Below are 25,323 nucleotides of genomic sequence, written 5' to 3' on the forward strand. Positions count from 1 at the left end.
TAAGTAATCCTTTTCTGCTTCTGTTCCAACAAACATTAGGCAAAAAAAATAAGCTAAGAGTGTATTATTTATCCTGGTTGCGGAACAAGATTTTGCGGAATGATCCTGAAGTGGAGAAGCGGCAAGGCTGGGTGCCAGTGGGTGATCTGGAAGGCTGTGTGCACTACAAAGTTGGTGAGTGTCTCTGTCACTGAAGGGCAAGAGAAGGTCCATATGTGATGTCAGAATTGTCTGAGAGAATGTCAAACAGGTCTGGTGCCATAGAGAGCCATACCCCGATCCACACCTGGGGTTACGATTAGTCCTGCTTGGCGTTTATTAATTAATAGAAGTTGGACAGAAGATACTGCTCTGTCAATCAAGCAAGGGTTGAAGGTATCTTTAATATGTCTGGTCTTATCTGTCTACCTTGCTATGTCATTTTTGTTCCATTCTTTCTTCAAGGAGATCAGGGTAATTTACATCATATTTTCTCCTTTTTCTCCTCAACACGACTGAATGAGGAAGATTACACTGAAAGTGGCTGGCTCCAAGCTTCATGCTTGAATGGAAATTTCAACCTACAGTGCAATCCCAAGGAGAGTTACTCCAGTCTAAGCCCATTCATTTCAGTGAGGTTCAGATGGAGACTCTCACCTTAGGATTTGCATTGTGAGTTTCTCCAGTCTTTGTTGGGTACTCTATCCACTATACTATGCTGGTTTCATACTGTTTGCCAATCACAACCTCAGGTCCCAAGGTTCCTGGTTCAAACCTCAGAATTCCTGAAGAAAACTTGCACTAAATTGTCCATGTGGAAAACTGATCATGCATTTGTTTCATTACGAGCATAGCTTGCTACTCTGATACACTTCAAAGCGGTTGGGAAAGGGTTAAAGGACCAATTCTGGACTAAATGTTGTTTGTATTGCAAATTGTGGTACTTGTGATCTCATTCTGTGATGTTATAATTGTTTTCTAACTTGTCCCATTCATAACACCTGTATAATGTTCCCAAGTTCACTCATTCTCTCTTACCATCCCTGATGTGACTACTGCAAGTAATATAGATGATACTGTTGCGCTTGGAGATCGTGGTGGGATGTAAGAGAGAAGGCACTCTTTAAGAGTTTGTTTACACAGTCCATGTTTCAAGGTTATTAGCTCAGAAATATGTCGACTTCTGTATGAACAAGATATTCTGCAGTGTTGCAGCTAGATCTATATATTGGTGCAGACCATCTGCCTGTATTTGGTGGAACACTGAACTGCTATCTGAAGAAAGCTCTGCCATTATTTACATTTACATTATCGCTGTAATTGATCAGTCTTAACATAGTTACATGGCTAGCTTACTAGGCAATGACTGTCTGGTTCAACCTCTAAATTTTCCTCCTAATCTATTACAACAGAAGTTGAAGTGAGTCCAAGGAATTCTATCCTGCAATAAATTAAAGAGTTATAGCTGTATTAGTCTATTGCAACCAAAACAATCAAGAGTCTTACAATACCTTATAGGCTATACAACATTTATTGTGTCAAAAGCTTCTTACACAACACGTCTGATACATCTCCAAGGCACCAAAAGAGTCTTTGTTTTTTGATCCCAGGATACTGATTAAGTGAATAGGCTGTAGGCTATGGCACTCCCAAGCCATGTACTAGAATGCAACACATTCAGCTGTATACCTTTGATTTCTGTAAAGTATTTTAGTTCATGTTTAACCTGTATAACTAGCTTTTAAAAAACAAATATTTTGCAGTGAAATATGAGAGGATCAAATTTCTTGTGATTGCTGTGAAAAACTCAGTTGAGGTCTATGCCTGGGCTCCCAAACCATATCATAAATTTATGGCCTTTAAGGTGAGTTAATACAGGATGCTCAAATTTTACTGAACTCTGATCAACTTAATTCCCTTTTTTAAAAAAAATTCTGTGCATGTTCCTGTTGCAATTGCTGGTGATTTGTGGGGAAATGTGGCAAAGGGCTACCTGACATAATTGGTTTAATTGTGTCATCCTCTGTCCCCAGGCAATCCTGGGAAATGTAGTTCTGAGAAGGGAGCTAGAGATCTCTAACAGATTGTTCTCCAAAACTTGTTAAAGGACAGTCCCTAACATTCTTTTGGAGGAGCCCTGACAGTTCAAGTGGAATGAAAGGCCCTAGAAGTGTATAAAGCACATTTGTCCAAATTCATAGTTTTATTCAGACTCCAGATTGAATTGGACACTTGGTCTCCCATGGGAACTGGGTGAACTCATTGGAGGTCAGTGAAGCGGTGGTTCAGACTGTACAATTTGGAATATACCTGACTTCAGGACTGTATCTTTCATGTCTAAAAAAAGAAATGAAATACTCATCAACCATCTTTTCAACTGTAAATTAATAACCAGAAAGACTCCAAGACATGTGATTTTTCTCTTTGCAGTCCTTCACGTCACTTCATCAAAAGCCCTTGTTGGTTGACTTGACAGTAGAGAATGGGCAGAGGTTAAAAGTCATCTATGGCTCGTCGATTGGATTTCATGCTATTGATGTGGACTCTGGCTCAGTGTATGACCTGTACCTGCCGACACACGTAAGACCTTGTATTCCACAATAGGACATTTTCTTTCTTTCCCGGGATTTTCTTTTGATGATATTTTCAATGAGCTTTTCAACTTGAGCAATTTTAAAGAGAAATGTAGAGTCTGAGCTAGATGACTGGTGTGCCTCTGAAGCTGGAACTACATATTATGAGGTCAACTCATCTTTTAAAACCCTGACAGTTGCTTTTTCTCAGCAAAAGCAACGTTGGGCAGGAGAAATCTGTGTGGAGATATGGCGGGCTGGCGGAGGCATGCTTGACTCTTCCTGTGCCTGCCATTTTCACTTCCAGCTGCTTCCTCCCCCCACCCTCAATACATTCATGACAGAAATGTTTCTGGAACCCCAGCAGGGAAGAAGCTGCTGTCAGGTTTACAACAATGAATTGGTTGCATAACATGGAATTTTGGCCTGTCAGTCTTGCAAGAGGGTCTCCTTTGTTTTTGTGGTTGCAGCTGCACCACACCTTTTCATTTGATATCCATCTTTCAAGAGCTCCATGTTTCTGTTAATTACATTGCCTTTTTCAAAGTCAAATTCTAGCATAGGAATTCATTTGTGGCTAATGTTTGGGATGAGTACCCAATTTTTGACAGAGAAAGGCACCGTTATATTTGCTTGTATGAGTTGTTTGTATTTTCATGTGATGGTTGTTTCCCTGCCTCAGCAGTTTGTTGGTGCATTTGATTTAATAAATGTACCAGTCATGGGGGAGACTAACAGCTTCATCCCCTCCAGAAGCACAGTGGGGAAGAGAACAGAAAAACCCTCTCTGCAGAAAGTGCTCCATTGAGCAAATGGACTTTTGGGTGATGCAAGCCATGGCATGCAAACCCTGCCCCCTCACCTGCATGCTGCCATCTATTTAGAATACCAGTGCAGCTCTGCTGCAGCTGGGACTTCCGGATTTTGCAGTGGTGGGGCTGAGGGACACCCAGCGCCTGGCATATTGGGCCTTTTGCTGGCACATTTGCCTCTTGTGCTGTCAGAGTGGGCACCAGTGCCAGTGTAAGACTGCACCAGCTCCACAGGTAGATCCCTGCCTTCTCTGGATCAGGCTGCCCACCTCTGAGCTCATGACACTCTCAACCCTTTGAATTTGTCTGTGCTCTTCCTTTGCAGCTGTTACTAAATTCCTTTCCATCCTGTGCTTCCAGAATGAACCATTGAGCATATTTCCATTCCACTTGCATAAGGTTAGCAAAGTGTCCATATGAAATCCTTTCTGTGGAGTTTTGAAATGGCATGTTGAAGCTTATGTCTCTGTTCATGGTTGTGCTGTTCAACATGGACAATGACTTTATGAATACAAGCTGGTTCCACTGATCTCGGTGCCCGCAGTTTGGTTACTGAGCAAAAATGATACAAGGAGAAAAGGTGACCATCTTACAAAACAGGGATGCTGTGCTACAATAAGCTCCTATTTAATTCCGCACATGAGAAGCAGCATTTCCCAGATGAGTGCCCTAAATAAGGGGGCTCCCATAGGAGAGCTGTGATTCTATTTCCGTTCATTTATCCACTATGAGATAAAGTGTGCTAAAATACATTTTCCCCACAGAACACAGGATATGAAATAAATGTGTCACTGCAGTAGGCTATAGCTGTCGGGGGTCTTTGTTATTGGAGGGGTGCAGGTTTGATAGACTGTAGATAATTTTGTTCTGGGAGTAGGAAGGTTTGGTGCTAGCATCCCAGTCTACTTTTAAAAGCCAATTAGTTAAATGTAGGCCCGTTTCGTTTGCTGTTTCGTTTCCTTTCTCTCTCTGTTCCCTGCTTCAATTGCTCATGCAAATAATGCCAAGACAACGTATTAAAATTGCTTTCCGACTCTGGATACCTGTTCTAGTATTACGGATAGTGGCTGCAGAAACTCTGAATTCCATGCTTGGCCTGGGTACATTAAGTTTGGCAAGTATCACTTCTGTGATTCTTTTTTTTTAGTTTGTTTGTGATGCTGTGGGGTGGGGGGGGCAGAACTGCACTTCTTTTTAGGAAAAAAGTTGCATTCATCTTTGTTGTTTGTGTAAATGAAGAGAATTGTGTCTGCTAATTGCAGAGAGCCCTCATAATTTAATTAGATGCCAAAGATAATCCTCTTTCTGGTACTGCGGATGAGTTAGAACTGTTTGCAGACAGATTTGCTTTTTTCTCTTAAGATTTTTTTACAACAAACTCCTACCTTTGTGTGTGCTTATTGCAAATCCTTTCTTCCTCAATCAATCTTGCGAAAAGTATTGGCCTTTGAGACTGGATCAGAAGTTTCCTTGGGATCTTTTGTGATGTGAAAACATTAGGTTTTCAGGATACAAGCAGAATGGATTTTGAACAGGTTGACAACATTTGGGTTTTCCCCCTTTGTGTGTATGTCCATAGTTTGAGATGCATTAATGTAAAACTCTGAATGTTATTAGAGCAGCACGTATATTTAAAGAAAGCTGGGTATGCTTAGTTCATTCAAAATCAAAGGTACTAAGCCACGTAGCTGCCAGGACTGAGATGCGTCAGATTTTATCTGTGTATTCTTTATAGTTGTCATTGAATTTTCTTGAGGCACAAGTTATTAATGCAAAAAGGGGGGAGGGGGGAAAAGCTATTCCTCCAGAAAGTCTCAAAAGAAGTGGGGAGGCAATAACAAAGAGGTATATGATGAAGAAAAAAAAACACTGTACATGTTAAGTATATTAAAGGTACTACACCCGGCCAAGTTTAATAACAAAGCTGTATGATAATGGTTGTATAGCTGTGGGTACTTGCCTGTATTATTACATTGTTTACAGATTCACTAGTTCTGATGTCATTTTTAAAAATACATGCCATGCATCCAATTTCAGAAGTATTAATGCATGTATTTCTTATCTATGAGTCACATCTGCTTTAGCTAGTCACAAATCAAATGCAATCAAAGGGTTTTTTTAAAAAACAGAGAAACCAAGTTAAGTCACACACACCCACACACCCATGCCCAAATTCTTCTAGGAAGATCAATTTCATCCTAGAGATCAGTTTCAGTGTTGGAAGGGAAATAATTTTGGTCAGATAATGAGAAAAGCAAATGGGTTCTGACACATCATCATGCAAGGCCTTTTAATATTCAGCAAGTGTGTGTGCTGTGTTAGCAGAAACATCAACAGCAAAATAGGGGGAGAAAAGTTTATCAGTAAGTAATGTTAGTTTTTTCCTTGTCAGTCATTACTTAGTTTTGCTGTTTTGTTGTCTTTAACCATGTACATTGCTTCTGTATATTTTTGATACTGTTTGTTTCGTAATATTGCTTACACTTGTTTTAAGAAAGGTCGTCTTGAAACTGGAGTGGTTTATAAAACTTCTTGTAATGCCACTGGCTGGTCTTCTTGTGTCCAAATGGCTGAAATATTGAACAGTGATCATCGCTGAGCCATCTTTAGTGTGACATTTAAAGAGATTTTTTAAAAAATGTTTTTATGGTACCTAGCTAGCAAAATATTCCAGAAGATCCCGGAAGGTTCTTTTCATTTGTATGACCTCTGAAGGTACCATCCTAGGAAAAATTGCAATCTTCTAAGCCCATTGATATCGGTGGGCCTAGAACACTGTAATTCAATATAGAATTGCACGGTTGATCTACAAAAAGTAAATTGACAGAGAGTGGTAGTATTGATGGTAGTAATCTGATTCTGTTGGGTTTAATGTCTACCAAGGTACCTAGACTGAAAGACTGTACTTATCAAAAACTATAGTCCGTTCCATGATACGAATCTTAGTAAATTTTATTCCAGATCCATGGGAATCTACACCCACATGCTATTATCATACTCCCTAACACTTGTGGAATGGAACTCCTGCTCACCTATGAAGATGAAGGTGTCTACGTAGACATCTATGGACATTTCTCAAAGGAAAATGTTTTACAATGGGGAGAAATGCCTGCATCTGTAGGTATGTATGAAAACAACACACGCCCAACACATATTTCAAAAAGAAGAATTATGCATGCAAACTCAAGCTGAAAGGCCAGTCTGGGAGTTAAACTGATCTATACCCCCCAAGCAGATTTCTTATTTAAAATAGCAGGTGTGCAGGAGCCTTCTTCAGATTGGGACAGTGACAACAGGAGGAGGCAAGGTTTAGGACCTGTACTGTGTTTTTATGACTTGAAACAGCCTTGCAAAGCTATTGTTTGCCCTGTTAGAGTACAGCAAACACACACAAGCAGTATGTTAACCCCAGTAGGGCAAATAACCTCCACAGGGCTTTTTCAGGTTAGGAAAATGGCCTTGCTCAAACCAGGGTCTTAAATGCCTGCTTTTTTTTTTTAAGTAGCTACATACATGGAACCCTGACCTGAATGGCTGAAGCTAATTTGATCTCATCAGATCTTGGAAGTGAAGCAGGGTTGACCCTTGTTAGTACTGAGATGGCAGACTACCAATGAATGTCAAGGCTGCTATACCAAGGAAGGCAATGGCAAACCACCTCTGTTCATCTCTTGCCTTGAAAACCCTACAAGGTTGCTGAAAATCGGCTGTGACTTGATGTCACTTTGCACACCGTCACACATAGAGCCCTGACCTGGTTAGTCCAGGCTTATCCTGATCTCGTCAGATCTTGGAAGTTAAGCAGAGTTGTACTTGCTTAGTACTTGGATGGGAGACCATCACTTGGATGGACTGCTACACAGAGGCAAACCACCTCTGAAGTCTCTTACCTTGAAAATCTTATGGAGTCAATTGCAACTTGACAGCAAAACAAAACAGTAAACCCCACACAGAATCCCCAGCATTGTGGTCCTTACAGGATCTCTCATACTAGGGCAAGATTACCCCCATTAACTTCCCCACCAGTGTTCTAACGTATTCATCACAGTCTTGCAAGTAAACTAAACAAGCTCACTGTGGCCTTCCATCTTCCAATGTTGCCTTTGGTGTTTGGCAAGCTGGATTTTTTTAAAAAAAAATCTTGCTACTTAAACTTCCTACCAGGCTCTTTACAGTGGCACTCCGTCTGATTCTTGCTGCCTGAATTAAAAGTATGAGACAGCAGCAGGGAAGACAGCAAGAAAAATGAAAAGCTTCCCCCACATACACACATACACTTGGGAGCGTGAGATCCATCTGTCTTGGATCCTCTCGCAGCATGCCATTCACCATGGCCCTGGCTTGCCTGGAGCTGAAAGGGTTGTTGATAGCGTATTTGCTAATGTTCTTAAACACTCATCGAAGCTTGGTTTGGATGTCTGCCAGGCTTGTCCTATTTCCGAGCTCAAAGGCAAAAGCGCCATGATGCTAAGTCCCGTTTGAAAAATAGGTTCTGTCTTTGCAGTGCAAAGCAGGATGCCATATGTTGGTTCCTCTTTGGCATCTCAGTCATCACTCTTTCCCTTTCCAGCCAAAACCCCAGAGTGGCAAGTTATAATTAACACATGTCAAGGCAATTCTCCTCTGTGCCACATTAATGTTTAACACTGTATAACCGATGCTGAAGTCCCCGCATCCCACAATCTAGTGTTAGGAGCGCAGCGTGAAACCCTTGAAGACAAAAGAACCATTACCTGGGAAGATTTACTAGAGAAAAATCCTGACTGTGAGTATCGAACCTGTTTGGAAGCCAGATTTAAAAGGTCTTGGGAGGCTAAAGCGCTCCACAGAAAGGCTTGGAAGGTACTGAGAATGCTGTATTTCTAGCCAGAGAGAGAAGCTGTGAGCTTTTTAGAAAGGAAGAACGTTTGATTTTTCTTGTTTTCAAAGCACAGTGTTTTTCTCTAAAGCAGCACTGATGCATGTGTGGTCTTTGAAAGAAACAGTGAGTGCAAAACTGTAGGCATGGAACCAGTTGACACTTACGTAGTGAAATACAAGGTAACAGGAGGGGTCACATAACAGCAACAGATGGCCGAGATGCAAGGGAAACTTTTCTCAAGCAATATTTTACAAATCTAACCTCTGCTCAAGGATGAAGACTGGGGGAAAAAAGACTGAAAATAACTACAGATCCAAGATAGTTATGCACAATTCAAATATAACTGCTCTCTGTGATTTGTGCTAATTACAGTTTGCCTTCCAGAGTATGGTTTTGTGTCGCAAAAAATGAGACAAACGTGTTTTGTAGCTTTTTTTCTACAACCAAGGGCAATCCATGGAAGTCCAGCGCAGCTATCTTAAGCATGGGGAGCCACTTTTGCAACCCCAAAAGAATCCACTGCAATGTGCAGGTGCCCAAGCAGAATCTAGGCACATTCTGGCAGTGAAAGCCCCGCAGGACCTATGCCACACCAGAAAGTCTCTGCAGTGGAACCAAGGGCAATCCACACAAAGTGGAAAAAAAATTAAACAGCTTCACAAAAGCACACCATTGAAAGCAAACAACCAAACAACAATTTTAGCACAGGAGGCATTTTTGCTCACCCACAGAGCCCATTGTGATGTGCAGAAAGCCCTGCAGAACCCAGGATAAAATCCAGAAAAACCAACAGTAAACCAGAGAAACTGCAGAACAAACTGAAGGGAGGATTTTGCAGGCTCTAAGAAGCCCAGTGGAATTCAGGCACTCTCTCGCAGGAAAAACTCACCTGAATAAGGATTCTTCCCCGCCCCCTTTTTTACAGGTTATAGTTGTCAATCCCAATTCTGAAAAAGCCACCAGATTCTCCTGTTTTATTTTCAAGGTGGCTTTACTGAATTTACATCCCCAATGTCAAAAGATTACAGGTGATCATCTGTGGCAAGCAGGGTGAGCAGGAATCAGCATGTCACATTTGCAGGTGGCCAGGGATATTGAGGGATAGCAAATTCTAGTTGTTATCAAAACTATGGGTCTGAAATAGATCACCTCTGTGTCTCACTGGTGGTATACATGTCACTGGTTGAGAATCACTGGTCTACAATACCATGTCTCGTTCTGGGTGGTGCACTTTAAGAATGATGTAGACTAATTGGAAAAGGTACAGGGGAGAACAACAAAGATGGGGGCGGGTCTGGTAATGTCTTACATGGAAAAAGCTATAGGAACTGGAAATGTTCAACCTGGAAAAGACTGAGGAAAGACCCACTTGTATTCAGCAACATGAAAGAAAGCAAAGACTTATTCTCTGCTGCTCCAGAGGGCAAGATTAGATCCAGTGAGCTTAATTCACAGGAGGGTAGCTTTTGATTGAACATTATGAGAAATTTCTCAGCAACAGGACTGTTCAGGAGTGCTGTAACTTTAGATTTACTGCGCTGAGCACTTTAGGTAGACTTTAGATGGACTGCACAGCCTATCAGCCACTTTCCAACTCTGCGATTGTACGGAACGGAACTGTGTGTGTTTATTCTTCTGCCAGTTTTTCTCAGCTGTTTCCCACAGAGTTAGAGGGCATTATGAATGGGTTCCACATTATCATTATGAAAATACAGACTTTAACAGGTATTGAGTAGGCATAAAATCAGTGGTGCAGTGCCCACAGGGTGGAGGGGTCGTGACACCCCGAGCGGAGCAGCGCCAGAGATATGGGCGGGTTGTCAAGGGGGCGTAGTGGGGGCATTATGAGGCGGGGGCAGGCAATACCGCAGCAGGGGCGTAGGGTGCGCACGCACACCTTAGGGGCAGTTTTCCTTCGCTCCACCCCTGCATAAAACACTTATCCAAATATGCATTGTGAGTGCATCCACATGAACAAAGTTCACAATGGATCATCAGAAAAATACCAAATGGAACATCTGGTGTTGAAATAAGATGAAATAAGTGGCAAATAGGGGGCATTTGTTCATCCCTACTAAAAAGCAACAGAGGCGGAGCAATTGGTGGGCTGTTACCTTTGTTACCTTTTTTCTACTTATTTTCTTCTTTCTTTCTTTATGTTAACCTGTAATACTGTCACCTTTAATCACAAAGAAAATGAGAGTTAGGGCAGGCCGAAAGACAGCTTAAAAGGACAAACTAACACAGTCCAAAATTCTTATGCTTTTTTTTTTTTTTGTCAGATGCAATTTTGGCTGCAAGGAAAGAAAACAATGAAGCTGCCAAGGTCTGGCTAGCAGAAGAGTGCTTTGCTTGCACATCCTCTTGTGTGTCGCTTTTCTTCACTCTTTCAAATGTTTTCTTTTGTTTTTTTTGTTCTAGCATATCTTCAGTCCAACCAAGTAATGGGCTGGGGAGAGAAAGCTATTGAACTGCGTTCTGTGGAGACGGGAAACCTGGAAGGAGTGTTTATGCACAAGAAAGCACAGAAGTTGAAATTTCTGTGTGAAAGGAATGATAAGGTACGTACACAAAAGTCAGGAATGCCAAGTTGAAACAGGAAAAGGAAGTGAAGGCCAGTTGATCCGGATCCTTACAATGGGAGAAACAAGGCTCAGCACGGAGATGCGGTGGCCTTGTGAGTGAGTGAGCAATCCCCCAGCAGTGCTCAGCTGCCTGTGCAAGACAATGCTCTTCAGCCAACAGTGCTGGAGTTTTTGTATTTCTGACAAAACATGTACAGAATAACTAAAGCTAGAATAAAAACTTGCCCGTTTTTAAAGGGCCACAAGATTATGATTTATTTTTTACTGTGAAAGACAAATGCAGCTGGTGGCGCAAAATGCTGTTAAGGCTCAGCCAACTTACATAGTGGCCTTGTAGGGTTTTCAAGACAAGAGAAGAACAGAGGTGGTTTGCCATTGCCTGCCTCTGTGTAGCAACCTTGTCTTTTTGAAGGGTTTCATGGCCAGAATCAACTGGCTGTTGTAGGTTTCCTGGGCTGTGTGACCAGGGTCCAGTAGTTTTTGACTCCTAACATTTCACCTGCACCTAAGGCTGGCATCTTCAGTGGTACATCACAGCAAGATGTCTTTCTATCCATGGCACCTCTCACCATTACATACCTCTGAAGATGCCAGCCATAGATACAGGTGAAACATTGTGAGCAAAAACAATCAGATCATGGCCACACAGACCAGAAAACTGACAACAGCCAACTTTGTATTTCCTTAGTGGTCCCTCATCCAAGTACTAACCAGGGCAGGCCCTGATTAGCTTCTGAGCTCTGATGAGATTGGACTAACCTAGGCCATCCAGGGCAGGGCACTCATGTCCCTCCAATTATAAAGAAAAATTAATGTTCATCTCTTTTTCCCCCCCTTTCAAGGTGTTCTTTGCATCTGTACAATCTGGAGGCAGCAGTCAAATTTATTTCATGACACTTGGTCAGAACGTACTATTCAGCTGGTAAAGTTCTCACGGGATGCAAGCTAGGTCACAGAAGTTTGCACGTTCTCCTTCAGGAAAAAAAGTGTTCGTTTCACCATCCTTCAGTTGTGCAGCTATGTCACTCCATGTTCAAGATTTGCTATTTAATAGTTTTATAATTATTTTAAAAGATCAAGCAGGCAGTCAAGCGGAGCTGACTGGGTGACAGGTGTCGTAACTGCCATATACCACAAAGTATGCACAGATATTTTTGCACAAATATTGTAACTTTATTGTGTTCGATTCTTGTGGTTTTTATTCAGGGCAGAAAGACGTACCTGTAGGTTAAGTGTGTTCATCTCTTGCTGTGAACTGGAACACACGATGTATAATTGGTCTTCTGTCTTTTTTTTCTGTTCGTGAGAATCTTATTTCATCTGATGGTTTCGCCTTCACCCCAAAACTAACAAGCAACATCACTGCAAAGAGTCACTATGGCAGAGTGATTACCAAACTCACCTACCTGAAAAAAGGGTGGGATAAAACATGATAGGCTGCAAGGGCTTCCCAGTGGACTGGAGACATTGTGAAAGATCTTCCAAGTGCACTGTGCTGTGTACTCTTGGTTATTTGTGGCTCCAAGTATACTCAGGGAGGCCAGGTTTTTAAACCTTAGATATGGAAGGACAGTATTTTGCCATGTTTGCTGTCACGGCAGAATGTATTTCTAAGGAGTGGTTTCAAAGAGATCCTGCAAATCTTGCCCACCCAAGTGGCTCTTAAGACAAATGGGGTGACTTATAAAAATGTGAAATCAAGTTCTTCCATTGTGCAACTCCTGTTAACTGCTGATACGATAGAAAAATATATGTACTGTACAACTTTGTAAATACGATGTCCCAAACCTATATCCAAATATATTCCTAATATAGCTATAGAAATATCCCAAAGAAACCATAGGAATAATTTGATGCCAGACTTCTCAGTGCAATGAGTTTGGAGCCTCTGGCTCATTCCGCACATGCAGAATAATGCACTTTCAAACTGCTTTCAGTGCTCTTTGAAGCTATGCGGAATAGCAAAATCCACTTGCAAACAGTTGTGAAAGTGGTTTGAAAATGCATTATTTTGCGTGTGTGGAAGGGGCCTCTTTGTTTCAGTTTCAGCTTATACAGGAGAAGCTGTCAGCTTAAAATTTCAGGCATTTTGTATGACTTGCATCTAAGCAATAGGCATACCCTGTAATGACAAACTGGTGTTGCTTTTCCATCATGAAACTATATTCTCAGGGGTTTATATTTTGAGTTATGCCAGGGTTATGTGTTCAGGTTTACATGTACAATCATTACTCAGCTGAAGTTTGTATAACGCTTTGGAAAATATAAGGCAATATAAAAATACTACCTAATAGTTTATATAATAACTGAAAACTTGATACAAAAGATGTTTATCCAAGAGAAATAGTCTCTCAGCTGTATTTGCAGGTCACGGGGTGGGATGGGTAGAATGATGTTGAAAGTATTTTAAAATATAGTATTGACTTTAACATCCAATGTACCAGACTACACATTGCAAGAGAATATACCTGGACATTTGATGAGGCTGACACTGCAGTTTCTAATTACTTGGAGTGGGTACAGCTGTGGCTATTAATTTTGGGGGGGAAAGACACTGAATTGAAGTCAGAGTCTTGAAAACACAAATTCCTTCAATTTTTGGAGGGAAACATGTTGTTCAGGGGGAACTCTGTATCTCTAACTATATGGAGGGATCAAGACCTCCAGCACAGTTTTAAACAAGATTTAGACTGAAGTAATTCTTCGTGAGATTTTATTTTAAGAGCAAGAATTTCCACGCAGACTGCCGCTCAGTTTGTCAGAAGCTAAACAGTGATAACTTAAGGACAGATTGTTTGGATTGCTTTTATGGGGTAATCATCCTATTTCTTCCATCAGTTTTATAATGAGAGAAGAATCAATAGTTGATACTTTGGTTCACACAATTAAATTTCCTATCAGTTTTTGTTCTGTCACTTCATATCACAGCCAGCCAACCCAATGGATTGGTTTGAGAACAGTCATTATGAGCTCTTTGTGGAACTGCTAGGAAAGGAAAAAATGTTCACCTATAGTTTTGTTGGTATTCCCATTCTTTGTATCAGATTTATAACCATCCTCTTTCATCTGGCCTCTGTAGACTGCTTCTGGACACTGCTGACAGGATATAATAGAGAAAATATTTAGGGTTGTATGTGTAAGAATTTTGAATCCTCTATTCTGCTTTTTAAAGCCCTTTAATGTTGTTTGAAGTGTTAATTAAAGGGTATAATTGGCGTTTTGGTTTGGTACAGAATCGTGATGTTCTACAGTAATTTGATTGCTAGTTGGTTTCAATTTTGGTATCCCTCTGTAGGTCATTCATCTCCCACTAACTACTTCTCTCATAGTGTTATCACTCTTGGCAGTGGGCTGTGAGACACATAGGCTGATTCCGCATGGGCCAAAAACAGCAGTGTGAAAACGATGTGAAAATGGTGTAAAAGGGTTTAAAATGGTGTAAAAGGGCTTATACTGTTTTCACACCATTTTCACATCGCTGTTTTTGGCCCATGCGGAATCAGCCTTAGTTTGTGTCATTTGGAATTTTAGGCAATAAGGGGAGTAAGGATTTCACATGAACAGTCCTTAGGATAGTATTCCAGACTTTGCAAGTTATGTGTCCACTTCTTTAAATTGGTGGCTAAGCCTGAAGAATGGTTACCTACGTCGTTCCCAGTGTTCATCAAGGTCACTTATTTATGAACAGATACAAGTTACCTCATTGTTTAGTTGTAGAGTATGGATCTTAGGGTGAGCTGCAAATTTAATCTAATCATGTGGTGGTAAAGGTGGCTTCAGTACATGATAGTCGGCAAACGTCCTTTGTGTAAAATTGTAATGTATCCAGAGAGACAGTGGTCAGTTTAGAATAAGTGATGCTCAGGTTGATTGTCAAGTGGAAGGTGATGAGACCTTGAAGAAACTTCTTGAGACATTCTTGGCCATGGATCCAGACAACAAATATAGGTTATTGTGGTACCTTGGGTTGCCATGAGTCATCTGTAACTTAATGGAACTTTATACAGACACAAGGTGTACAAGCGGAGATAAATGATAGCTGTTCAGAAAACATTGTTCAGGATCAACCTTGAATGGGTTGAGATACCTTGATGTGTTGTGATGGGGGTTTCCCATCTAGCTGGGTGTTGTATCCCTACTTGGGCTTGATCAGTTAACTTTGGTCTATGCTGGCCCCAAGCAGGGAGTGGCAGAGGTACCTGAAGGCCTGGTTTGCTTAGGAATTAAGCCCTGTGGACACTGACTGAAGCCTCACATTATAGAACTAGGAAGTGGCAGGGAACAACATTCTGTTTTCTAAAGAATCAGAGAATCTTTCTAATGGAGGCCAGGTCACAGATCTAGACTCCCAGTACTCTTATATCTCTGGGACGAGAAATTTCAGAGATTCTCCATTATTTATTCTAATTATTATTCCATGCCTCTACCTTTATTTCATCGACAAAAGATACTGATTCCAAGAAAAAGATAAAAGCGTTATTCCATATTTCTTCTGAAATAATTATTAAAACTGTCATCCCTATGCAGGAAGTGATAGGAAACACTGCAGAGGAGGACAAATCAGTTGTGCTCCCCTACTTGAGAAATCAGAGCCTTCAAGAGTCAAGGGTCTTCAGAATATTGCAGCTCTTTTTCTTGGCAAGCCTTTTCTCAAAGGCTGAAGGCAGGCATCATTTTGGCAGTTAGTCCACTGTGATAACATGTTTACTGCCAATCTGACACACGAACAAGCTTTCATCTGAGATTCAGCAGGAGCCTGTGCTTCTAGTGTAGAGCGGAGACCACATATGCACAACACCAAGAGTCACCTTACGTCAGTCATGAAGAAGCTTCCATCCTTTCTTGACCTGGCTGTGCACAGCACTGATTGGCTATCCCTTGTGTAATTCAGGCAGAGGTTCCACCCTCTCCTCTCCTGTCAGAAGCTATTTCAGAGTTCAGGTAATTAGGAAAAAATACACTTTACAATAAAGCATTGGATAAACTTTAGAGCAGGTATATGTGTAGGATACAGGGGGGGGGGGTCCAAAATAAAGTCAATAATGCATCCAAAGGATGGGGGTCTTTTAATCACCATGTTATGCATATGTTATTTAAGGAGCTGTGGTTCTTAGTTAAGGAGTTGTTCCTGAGCAGTGTCAGGAAGCTTCAAACAGCCCACCTGGAAGACAATTGATGGGCTGTCAAATGGGAGGAGATGCTGGCTCATTTAAAAGGAGTCAGTGAGCATGTGAATAGGTGGGTGGAGTGGACAGCAGCAGATGCTTGGGAGTAGGGTTGCCAGCCTCCAGGTGGTGGCTGGAAATCTCTTGCTATTACAACTGATCTCCAGGTGAGAAAACAGTTCACCTAGAGAGGCTCCAGATGTTCAGGACCATTCTACTGCTCACCAGCATGGCCACTGGCCATGCTGACAGAGGCTGGATGGGAATGTGAAGTTCCTGAACATCTGAGAGCCGCAGGTCTCTACCCTGACCTAGAGCAGGGGTAAGAGAACCTCTTGACTCTCAGATGTTCAGGAACTACAATTCCCATAAACTGGCATGGCCAATTGGCCATGCTGACGAAGAGCTGATAGAGTAGTTCCTGAACATCTGGAAAGAAGCACCGGAATTCTTCCCTAGAGAAATGACCACTTTGGGAAGGTTGGTGGACTCTAGGGCACAGGGTGTGGTCAATAACTAGTGGGACCTCCAGATGTTATGGACTACAGTTCACATCATCCCATGCCAGCATCATGCTGGCAGGGGATGATGGGAACTGTAGTCCATAACATCTGGAGGGCCTAAGTTTGGATTAACCTATGTTTAGGTTCTTGTGGCGAACCTTTGGCACTCCAGATGTTATGGACTACATTTCCCATCAGCCCCTGCCAGCATGGTCAATTGGCCATGCTGGCAGGGGCTGATGGGAATTGTAGTCCATAACATCTGGAGTGCCAAAGGTTCGCCACCACTGCTCTAGGGCATTATATTTCATTGAAGCTCCTTCCTTCCCCAATCCCCACCCTTCTCAACTCCACTCCCCCCCCCCAAATATCCAGGTATTTCCCAACCTGGAGCTGGCAACCCTACTCAAAAGCTTGCATGTGGCTGGGAGAGCAGAACAGCTGGGATCAGTGAAGCAGCTCTTAGCTGTTGCCTGAAAGATGGAAGGCAGCTGCAGCAGGAAGAGTCTTGGGAAGTAGAAGAGATTACACTGTGGTCAGGGTAGGGGGACCTGCGTCTCCAGATTAGTCCAGGAATCCCAGCCTGCCAGTCCCATCAGCCCCTACCAGCATGGCCAATTGGCTATGCTGACAAAGGCTGATGGGAATTGTAGTTCCTGAACATCTGGAGAGCCGCAGGTTCCCTACCCCTGCACTAGTCACTGAAGGCAGATGGGTTCATCCAGAGAAGGTGGATCAGGCCCAGGCAGCTCTGGGGACTGAGGTATAAGAGACAGCATATGCAAGAAGGCCAGGAAGGCCATCCTGGGAAGTGGAGTCCAAGGTTAAAGGGCCAGTTCCCAGTCTGAGGCCACAGCACACTTGTCACAGGAGCTCAGGAAAAGAGAGGTGCCCCTCCCCGCTCTTCTTTGAAAGTGCATTTGTTTTCTCCCAAAGAACTGCTCAAGGACTTAGGATTCTTGTTCTCAGATGTATGGGTTAAAGGCTGAATGAATGTGCAGACTGAAAGCTGACAACAATGCCTGCGGGAATGGCAAATGTTGAGGTACAGGGACAGAATAATTGGAGCAGGAAGGGAACCTGTTGACAATATTTGGCTTAACAAGGGGCAATAATGAATTTCTTGAGTTCCAATTTGTCTCAAAATTTCTAACGAGCTAAAAATTTTGTATCCAGTTTTCATATTTTTGGGAATTGCCCTGGGCAGTTCTGTGTTATTTTTTTTTAAAGGTGAGATTATCAAATACAGAAGAATTCTAATTATCTGGATAGAAGAGCATATAGTTAACGGAACTCTTCAGCAATAGCAGTCATTAGTTAAAACTGCTTGTATGTCTAGAGGAAACATGAGAAAATTAGTGTGGTGTTTCCTTGGCCTAGAAATCTGTTTCCATGCTGTCAGCATCAGCATAAGCAAAATTTTAACAAGGCTCTGGGATTCTGGAACAATCATGCGGATCTGGAACAATTATGTCCCCCTCCATACTTCCCATCAGAACTGTGGTGCATTTGAGCACTTTCCAGCTGTTCTCTGGGGTTTTCACCAATCTTTCCCAAATCTATTTTGCTGCTATGTTTTGGGAAAGATTGCAGCAAAGCCTGGGTGGCTGCTGGGTGGGCAGGAAAGGTCAAGATTGTCCAGGTCTCACTCAGTTGACAACCACTTTCTTTGTCCCTGTGGCAACCATCCCCCCCTCTCTCACTCTCTCTATCTCACACACACACACACACATATACACACACACAGCATTATAATATTGCCACAATCTCTGTGTTAGCATCTCACTTTGAAATCTGTAACAACCATTCAGATGATGAAATAATTTGGAATCATAGAGTTGGAAGAGACCACAAGGGCCATCAAGTCCAACCCCCTGCAATGCAGGAACACACAATCAAAGCATTTTCGACATATGCTGATCCAACCTTTGTTTAAAAACCTCCAAAGAAGGAGACTCCACCACTCTCTGAGGCATTGAATTCTACTGTCGAACAGCCCTGACGGTCAGGAAGTTCTTCCTAATGTTTAGGTGGAATCTTTTCCTTCACCTTGAATCCATTAATCTGTGTCCTAGTCTCTGAGGCAGCAGAAAACAAGCTTGCTCCCTCTTCAACATGATATCCCTTCAAATATTTAAACATGGTTATCATATCACCCCTTAACCTACTCTTCTCCAGACTAAACATCCCCAGCTCCCTAAGCCTCTCTTATGTTGTGGACACGGCAATTCAGCCCATACTTCATCTGTTACAATGAATACAGATGGACAGGAATTAAAGTTGGCTCCACCCTCCCCCCCAAATTCCCCCAGCCCACCCTCTGCTGCACCAGCATGCTCTTCCCAGTCTGGGTGTGGCTGTGGGCTCTTCCAGGTCTGGACACTGTGGAGCTATGAGTGCCTGCCCACTGGCATTTTTGCCCTCTCTGTCAGTGTAGGTGCCACTTACACCAGTGTGGTAGCCAAACATGCCAGCGAATGTTCATGCCACTCCCAGGACTACCTTCCCCGGATTGGGCTGTTTGTGGACTGGAAGCAGAGTAACATGTACTTCTATGAATATCTATCAAAATGGGTGTGAAAGTGTAGAAGTTCCCAATCCAAACTTCTTAGGGTTCACTCTTCGTGGAAACAGAGACACACACACCAAAGCAACACACACAAGGAACCTGCAAGCATAGATTCAGGGCTTGGAAGGAAGAGAGAGACTGAGCTAAAGAGGAAGAGGAAGAACTGAGGCATGCAAATTATAGCTTCAAAATGGCTTATCTACCCTGCCAGAAAACCACTGACCAAGCCTAAGTCTTATGGCTGCCTTTTTCTATTTAGACAGAAGGAACAGCCCTTTCAGAAAGGCCCATAATTTTACACTGAAGTTTCTTCTCTGAAAGTAATGTTGAGGATTATTTTTCTCTCAATAGCCCTTCTTACTAAATATTTATTGAGGTCCAGTTAGCTGCAGTCTGTTCAGAAATATCATCTGTGCTATGGTATATAATGAATATGGCCCACATACTATATATTGAACCAGGGAACTATAATTATTCTTGATTAAGCAATGCAGACGAAAGAAACATCACTAAGAATGTACATGAAAAGAAACAGCTGCCACACATAGATGGGCAATAAGAACACTTTCATATTATTTTGCCATGGGGTAAATAAACATAACCATGATCAAAAGAAACCTAGCTGGTTTTCCTATGCATAAGATTAAACTCTCCAAAATTCAGCTATATTATTCTAATTGCAATAATTGGAAATGGCAGGACTGCGAAGGGTGATTGGAATTTGTAACTAGAGGGAAGTGTCTAGAAATGTTGAGAGAACTGGCAGAGATAAATGCCACGGACAAGGAACAGTAGAAAGCAAGTTGCTTGTTCATTAGAGAAAGGAAATACTGGATGGTGAACCATATGTGTTGCTTGACTGGGGAAGTATCTAATTGTGCAGCACTAAACCAAATTACCCTCTTCTGAGCCCATTGACATCAGTGGGTTTACAAGGGCATAATTCTGTTTGGGTTTGCACAGTACACACAGATGGGTTTAGAGAATGTTGACTGAGGCTGCAATCCTATGCTTATTTCCTTGGAAAGCTCATTGAATTCATTGGGATTTACTTCTGAGTAAATATGAATAGGATTGTGTTTACAGGAAGAAACTGCAGTGACCAGGAGATTATATTTACTACATCAGGATTGTGAAATGGATGAAATCTCAAAGCCATTTATGGTAATATACAAATAACCTATAGGATCTTCATGCTGCTTAGAGTCCTTATGGAAGCTTTCTTAATGTAATCTATACTAATCTGTTGCCTTTTTAAAAGTGAATTATTGCACTGAACAGTGGATTTATTCTACATGAAATGCTTTAAGGAGAGAATAAAATCATCTGTATGAGTCTTTCAACACTGATACCTAAATCACTGCTTTCTGTTACTGGAATTCTCAATGTATGCAATTTACTATTGTAAAAAATGAAAGCAATAAATGACAAAATTTATTTTATTCCATAAAGCAATAAATACTTGTATTTTGCAAGATATGCTACCTGTGAATATAAGGAGTCAGAACAGTGTTACACACTGTACATTATCAAGATTTTTTTTCTTATTTTAAAAGTTTTTTTAATTTCAAATTATAAATGTGAAATGGCAAAAAAATAAATCAGTATTCTTAAAAAGATACATGTTGTTCCTTCTGTTCTCTTACTTTGATGGTAACTGATACAAAAAAGATGTAATCGTCTCTGTTTTATAAAGTGCATAGAGTTAAACCTATAAATTCAGTTAGGGAAGGAAGAACAGAGCATCCCAAGCAAAGTAGTGTTAAAGGGCAGTGCGTACATTTATAGGAAGGCTAGAAATATTTCTCCTGTGGTCCTGTATCAACCATTTGACCCTGGATAGAATTTTGAAGAATTATTCTTGATCTAAACTTAAATTTTTCCCTCTTGTGAATGTTCAGATCAAACATTAACAATTACAAAAGAAAAATACAAAGCATAGTACATATAGATGTAACATCTGAATATTTAATACCAAGAAAAGCAAGTTCCAGATTTGTAGATAAGCCTATCTCTAGTTGACAGCTTCATATATTGTTTAAATGTACACACGTTTGCCACCAGGTCAGTCTACACATTACTTGAGAAGTCATGATCAGATTTGCTGTTAACTCTGTAAGGTAAAAAAAAATGATACTAACAGCAAAAAGTGCAATCTCTGAACAGAGTTACATTGACTTCAATGGACCATAAAGGTATGTATAATTAGGATCACACTGTTGGTAGTGAGTGCATAAATGATTAAAGTTGCTCAGTGGAGCCACTCAGAGACAAAGTAGGGTCCTCTACCTACTTAAGAGATTCTACATTTAGTGAAAAAAAAAAGAAAAACATCCATAAACTCTTGAAAGCTTAGGGAATGCAGGAGGGAAAGAGTTTGAGAGGTAGAGTGGGATTTATCAATGGAGTTTTCCCTCTCACAGTTCCTCACAGATCTACAGCTTGTGAGGTTCTATTTTTAACCTTACATTTTAAGCTTAATATTAGTCAAGCTTTATAAAGTCCCCATGGGAAGCCCAATTTGGATTAGGGTCATGGAATTGCAGGGGACTACTTTGTTCTCTGCACCTTTTTCCTGATAGGATCCCCCCTCCTACATCCATTTGGGGGAAAAGTAGATTATTTCAATCAGCAATGCAGAAAAGTGGCATGCCATAGCTTTGATCCATGTGCTCTCCCCCCAGTCCATTGTCTTTTAAGTACTTTATAAGATCTGATTTCCTATGTAACTGTAATGTGATCCTGAGAGTATCCTCAACAGGTGTTTACAGCTAATCTGGCTTCCTGATGTAGCTGTAGGATGCATCTGTTCCAGCACAATCCTATGCATGTTATCTCAGTGCTGCTCTTTTAATAACACAACAAATTGTAAAATGGCATATAGTGCTGCAAAGGTTAAAAAATACTTATATTTGGTAAGCTGCTCTGTATATAGAAGGCATGGACTATCACTGAGCAGTACTGCTCATCTTCTGTGGATCCTAGATGAAACTTGGCATTTTAATTTGATCTTTCTGCTTGTTGGGAGAAAACTGAATCTGCTTGTACAAGAAAAAATTGCTCTGCAATAAAATTGCTGCTCCAAGAAATATCACAAGATTTGGTTTACAAGCTCAGATGCTTCACTTTAACAACTGTATTTAGGTTAAATGAAACATGAGCAAACCTGCAATCTATGCAGAAGGGCTGTTCTCTGTGGATTCTCAAAACTAAGTCATAAATCAAGCTCCTTGATAAGAAGAGATATCCCACAGATATCCTCCCACCTTATTAAAAGTGCTATTTCTGCTGCACACTTCTCAAACCAACAAAGCGCACCTGCTGGTGCGAGGTGTTCATCTCAAAAATGGTCTTTTACGATGCAGGTAATGATCCTGCAGCTTACACGCTGAGGTGCATCAACCATCCTCAGACTCTATGGGGTGGGACTTTCCACCTCCCCACCCCCTTCTGCTGCTCCCCTTACCCCACCCCACCCCACCCCAAATCATCATATCCTCAGAAACTTTGACCCTTATCACTGAACCCGCTTTCACAACTCAAAATGCTGCTCTGCTAGAGAAACTGTGCAGACGAAGGGGAGGGGGAAGCGCGCCTGGAACATCCGGGTCACTTGCCGCTGCCGCCCGATTCCCGCCGCCGCCGCCAGAATCCGGGACTTGCGGGGCCTTTTCCTTCTGCTGCTGCTGCTGCTTCTGCTCCTTCCGCTGCGGCTGCTGCTCCCGCTGACGGACCGACCGAGGCCATGTCCGGCATCGCGCTCAGCCGGCTGACCCAGGAGAGGAAGGCATGGAGAAAGGACCACCCCTTTGGCTTCGTAGCTGTACCCACAAAAAACCCAGACGGCACCATGAATCTCATGAACTGGGAGTGTGCCATTCCAGGGAAGAAAGGGACCCCGTGGGAAGGAGGCTTGTTCAAATTATGCATGCTGTTCAAGGACGATTATCCCTCCTCGCCGCCCAAATGCAAATTTGAGCCTCCATTATTCCACCCGAATGTGTACCCTTCGGGCACGGTGTGTCTGTCCATCCTAGAAGAGGATAAGGATTGGAGGCCTGCCATCACGATCCAACAGATTTTGTTAGGAATTCAAGAACTCCTAAATGAGCCGAATATTCAAGACCCAGCTCAAGCGGAGGCCTACACCATTTACTGCCAAAACAGGGTGGAATATGAAAAGAGGGTTCGAGCACAAGCCAAGAAGTTTGCACCGTCATAAGCTCCCGTCGTGCCGCATCTGCAAGGGATTCCTTTGGCAAGGACTTGTTTACAGAACTTTTGCAGCTCTAATGTCGCTATGTACAATTAATGGTCATGTATAGTCAATGTGCCAATTAATAGCCATTTAATAGTCAATGGGCCAGTTTTCCATATTCGCCAGTTGTATACAGTTCTAAATTTGCTGAATCGCCCCCAGTTTTTTCATACTGGGTCTCTTCCGTCTTTTGTATTTTTGGTTGTTATATAAAACTTGCTAGAGAAACTGTGCGGTTGTGCTCCTTCCTTATCTCTACCCATACTCACACAGTATTGTAATGAGGGTTTATGCCCGAACTGGGTCTGGGTGGTTCTTCATAGGCTTATATTGTGTTTGCCATCTTGGGGTTTTAAATGATATATGTGCTTGGAATGTTTTGTGTTAGTTACACTGTTTTTAAACATTTTTGTTTGCCGTCCTAAGCCCTGCTTCAGTCGGGGAGGACGGGATGTAAATTCAATAAAATAAAGGACCCAATTTTTGTTACATTTTAATTTTACTCTTCCTTCAGGGAGGTTGGATGGCTTACCTGAATTTCCCTTCCTCCCAGTAGTAGTCCAGCACTGTAACCACTGAGTCTTTAGAAGAGTTTGGATTTATATCCTCCCCTTGGTCTCCAATAAGGATACCCAAAGGGGTTTACAATTTCCTTTCCCTCTCCCCCCCAACAAGCACCCTGTGAGGTGGGTGGGGTTGAGAGAGCTCTGAAGAACTGTGACTCACTAGCCCAAGGTCACCCAGCTGGCATGTGTTGGAGTGCACAAGCTAATCTAGTTCACTAGATAAGCCTCCACAGCTCAAGTGGCAGAGCGGGGAATCAAACCTGGTTCTCCAGATCTACTGGATTTCAGCCTAATCTCTGAGACCCAATGGGATGCAGCGGTAAGAATCACACTAGGACTGGAGAGGCTCAGGTTCAAATCTCCACTCATCCACGGAACTCATTGTTTCTTAAGCCTGAGTCCAAGGTGCGTGAAATAACAATGGAGCACTTTTGAAGCATGCATGGTGTTTTCCCCTCAACTATCTTCCACACTGCAGCAGACTGAGGTCAGGGGGCCTCAGTTATTTTTTATTATTACTGTTGCTATTTTGTTGTTGTACAATATTGTTACATTGCCACAATTGGGATTCATATTTGGTAAAATGATCAGTGCAGGCCACTGGTTGTGGGCTTTCTGGGCTGTGTGGCCTTGGCCTGGTAGATCTTGTTCCTAACATCTGTGGCTGGCATCTTCAGAGGTGTATCACAGAGAGAAGTCTGTTACACATTGTGTTTAGTGGACTCCTGGATCCAATGGGAGCTAATAGTAGATGGGGCTACCCTTTTGAGGGTCCATAACTTTGGATCCCCTGAACCAAACTTCACCATACCTGGGTGGTATCATCAGGGGAGTCTCCAGAAGATATCCTGAAATTTTGGTACTGCTACCTTAAAGATTGCTCCCCTGACAGTCACCCTCAAATTTTCCCCAGATTCTCCCTTTAAATCCACCCCCTTCGAAGCTGATTCAAAGGGCAAATCTGGGCTCCCTCGATTAAAAAACATTGAAAGTATTGTCAAATGCTTTCACAGCTGGATTCAACTGTTGTAGGTTTTACAGGCTGTGTGGCCATGGTCTGGTAGATCTTGTTCCTAACGCCTTGCCTGCATCTGTGGCTGGCGTCTTCAGAGGTGTATCACAGAGAGAAGTCTGTTACACACTGTGTCTAGTGGACTCCTGGATCCAGACACAGTGTCTAACTGACCTCTCTGTGATACACCTCTGAAGATGCCAGCCACAGATGAAGGCAAAATGTTAGGAACAAGATCTACCAGGCCACGGCCACACAGCCCAAAAAGCCCACAACAATCAGTTGAGTCCAGTGGTGAAAGTCTTCGACAGTACAGTGCAGGCCACCATTGTTAATTTATTTCATTCGTGTTTGACTTTTTTGTTTATTTTATTTAGGGAACTGTCACAATTGCTCTCTTGGGGAACCAGCCCAAGGCAGCTTACAAAATAACATCATAA

General features: G+C 42.1%; 2 protein-coding genes across 2 annotated transcripts in view; both read left to right on the forward strand.

The window, feature by feature from the left end:
- NRK (Nik related kinase) overlaps nt 1-16,160 on the forward strand; it is a 139,101-nt gene extending 122,941 nt beyond the window's left edge. The window contains exons 26-31 of the mRNA XM_048514491.1: nt 40-174; nt 1,743-1,843; nt 2,410-2,559; nt 6,326-6,485; nt 10,647-10,786; nt 11,653-16,160. Of these exons, the coding sequence (XP_048370448.1) occupies nt 40-174; nt 1,743-1,843; nt 2,410-2,559; nt 6,326-6,485; nt 10,647-10,786; nt 11,653-11,736 (770 nt within the window). The 3' untranslated portion in view covers nt 11,737-16,160. The remainder of the gene's footprint in view (nt 1-39; nt 175-1,742; nt 1,844-2,409; nt 2,560-6,325; nt 6,486-10,646; nt 10,787-11,652) is intronic.
- Nucleotides 16,161-22,592: 6,432 nt separating this feature from the next.
- On the forward strand, nt 22,593-23,794 carry LOC125442373 (SUMO-conjugating enzyme UBC9-like). The gene has a single exon (XM_048513672.1). It carries the CDS (start codon nt 22,793-22,795, stop codon nt 23,267-23,269), a length of 477 nt encoding a protein of 158 aa, XP_048369629.1. The 5' UTR covers nt 22,593-22,792; the 3' UTR covers nt 23,270-23,794.
- The last annotated feature ends 1,529 nt before the right edge of the window (nt 23,795-25,323 follow it).

Source organism: Sphaerodactylus townsendi, linkage group LG13 (genome assembly GCF_021028975.2).
Source record: "Sphaerodactylus townsendi isolate TG3544 linkage group LG13, MPM_Stown_v2.3, whole genome shotgun sequence".
Taxonomy (NCBI): domain Eukaryota; kingdom Metazoa; phylum Chordata; class Lepidosauria; order Squamata; family Sphaerodactylidae; genus Sphaerodactylus; species Sphaerodactylus townsendi.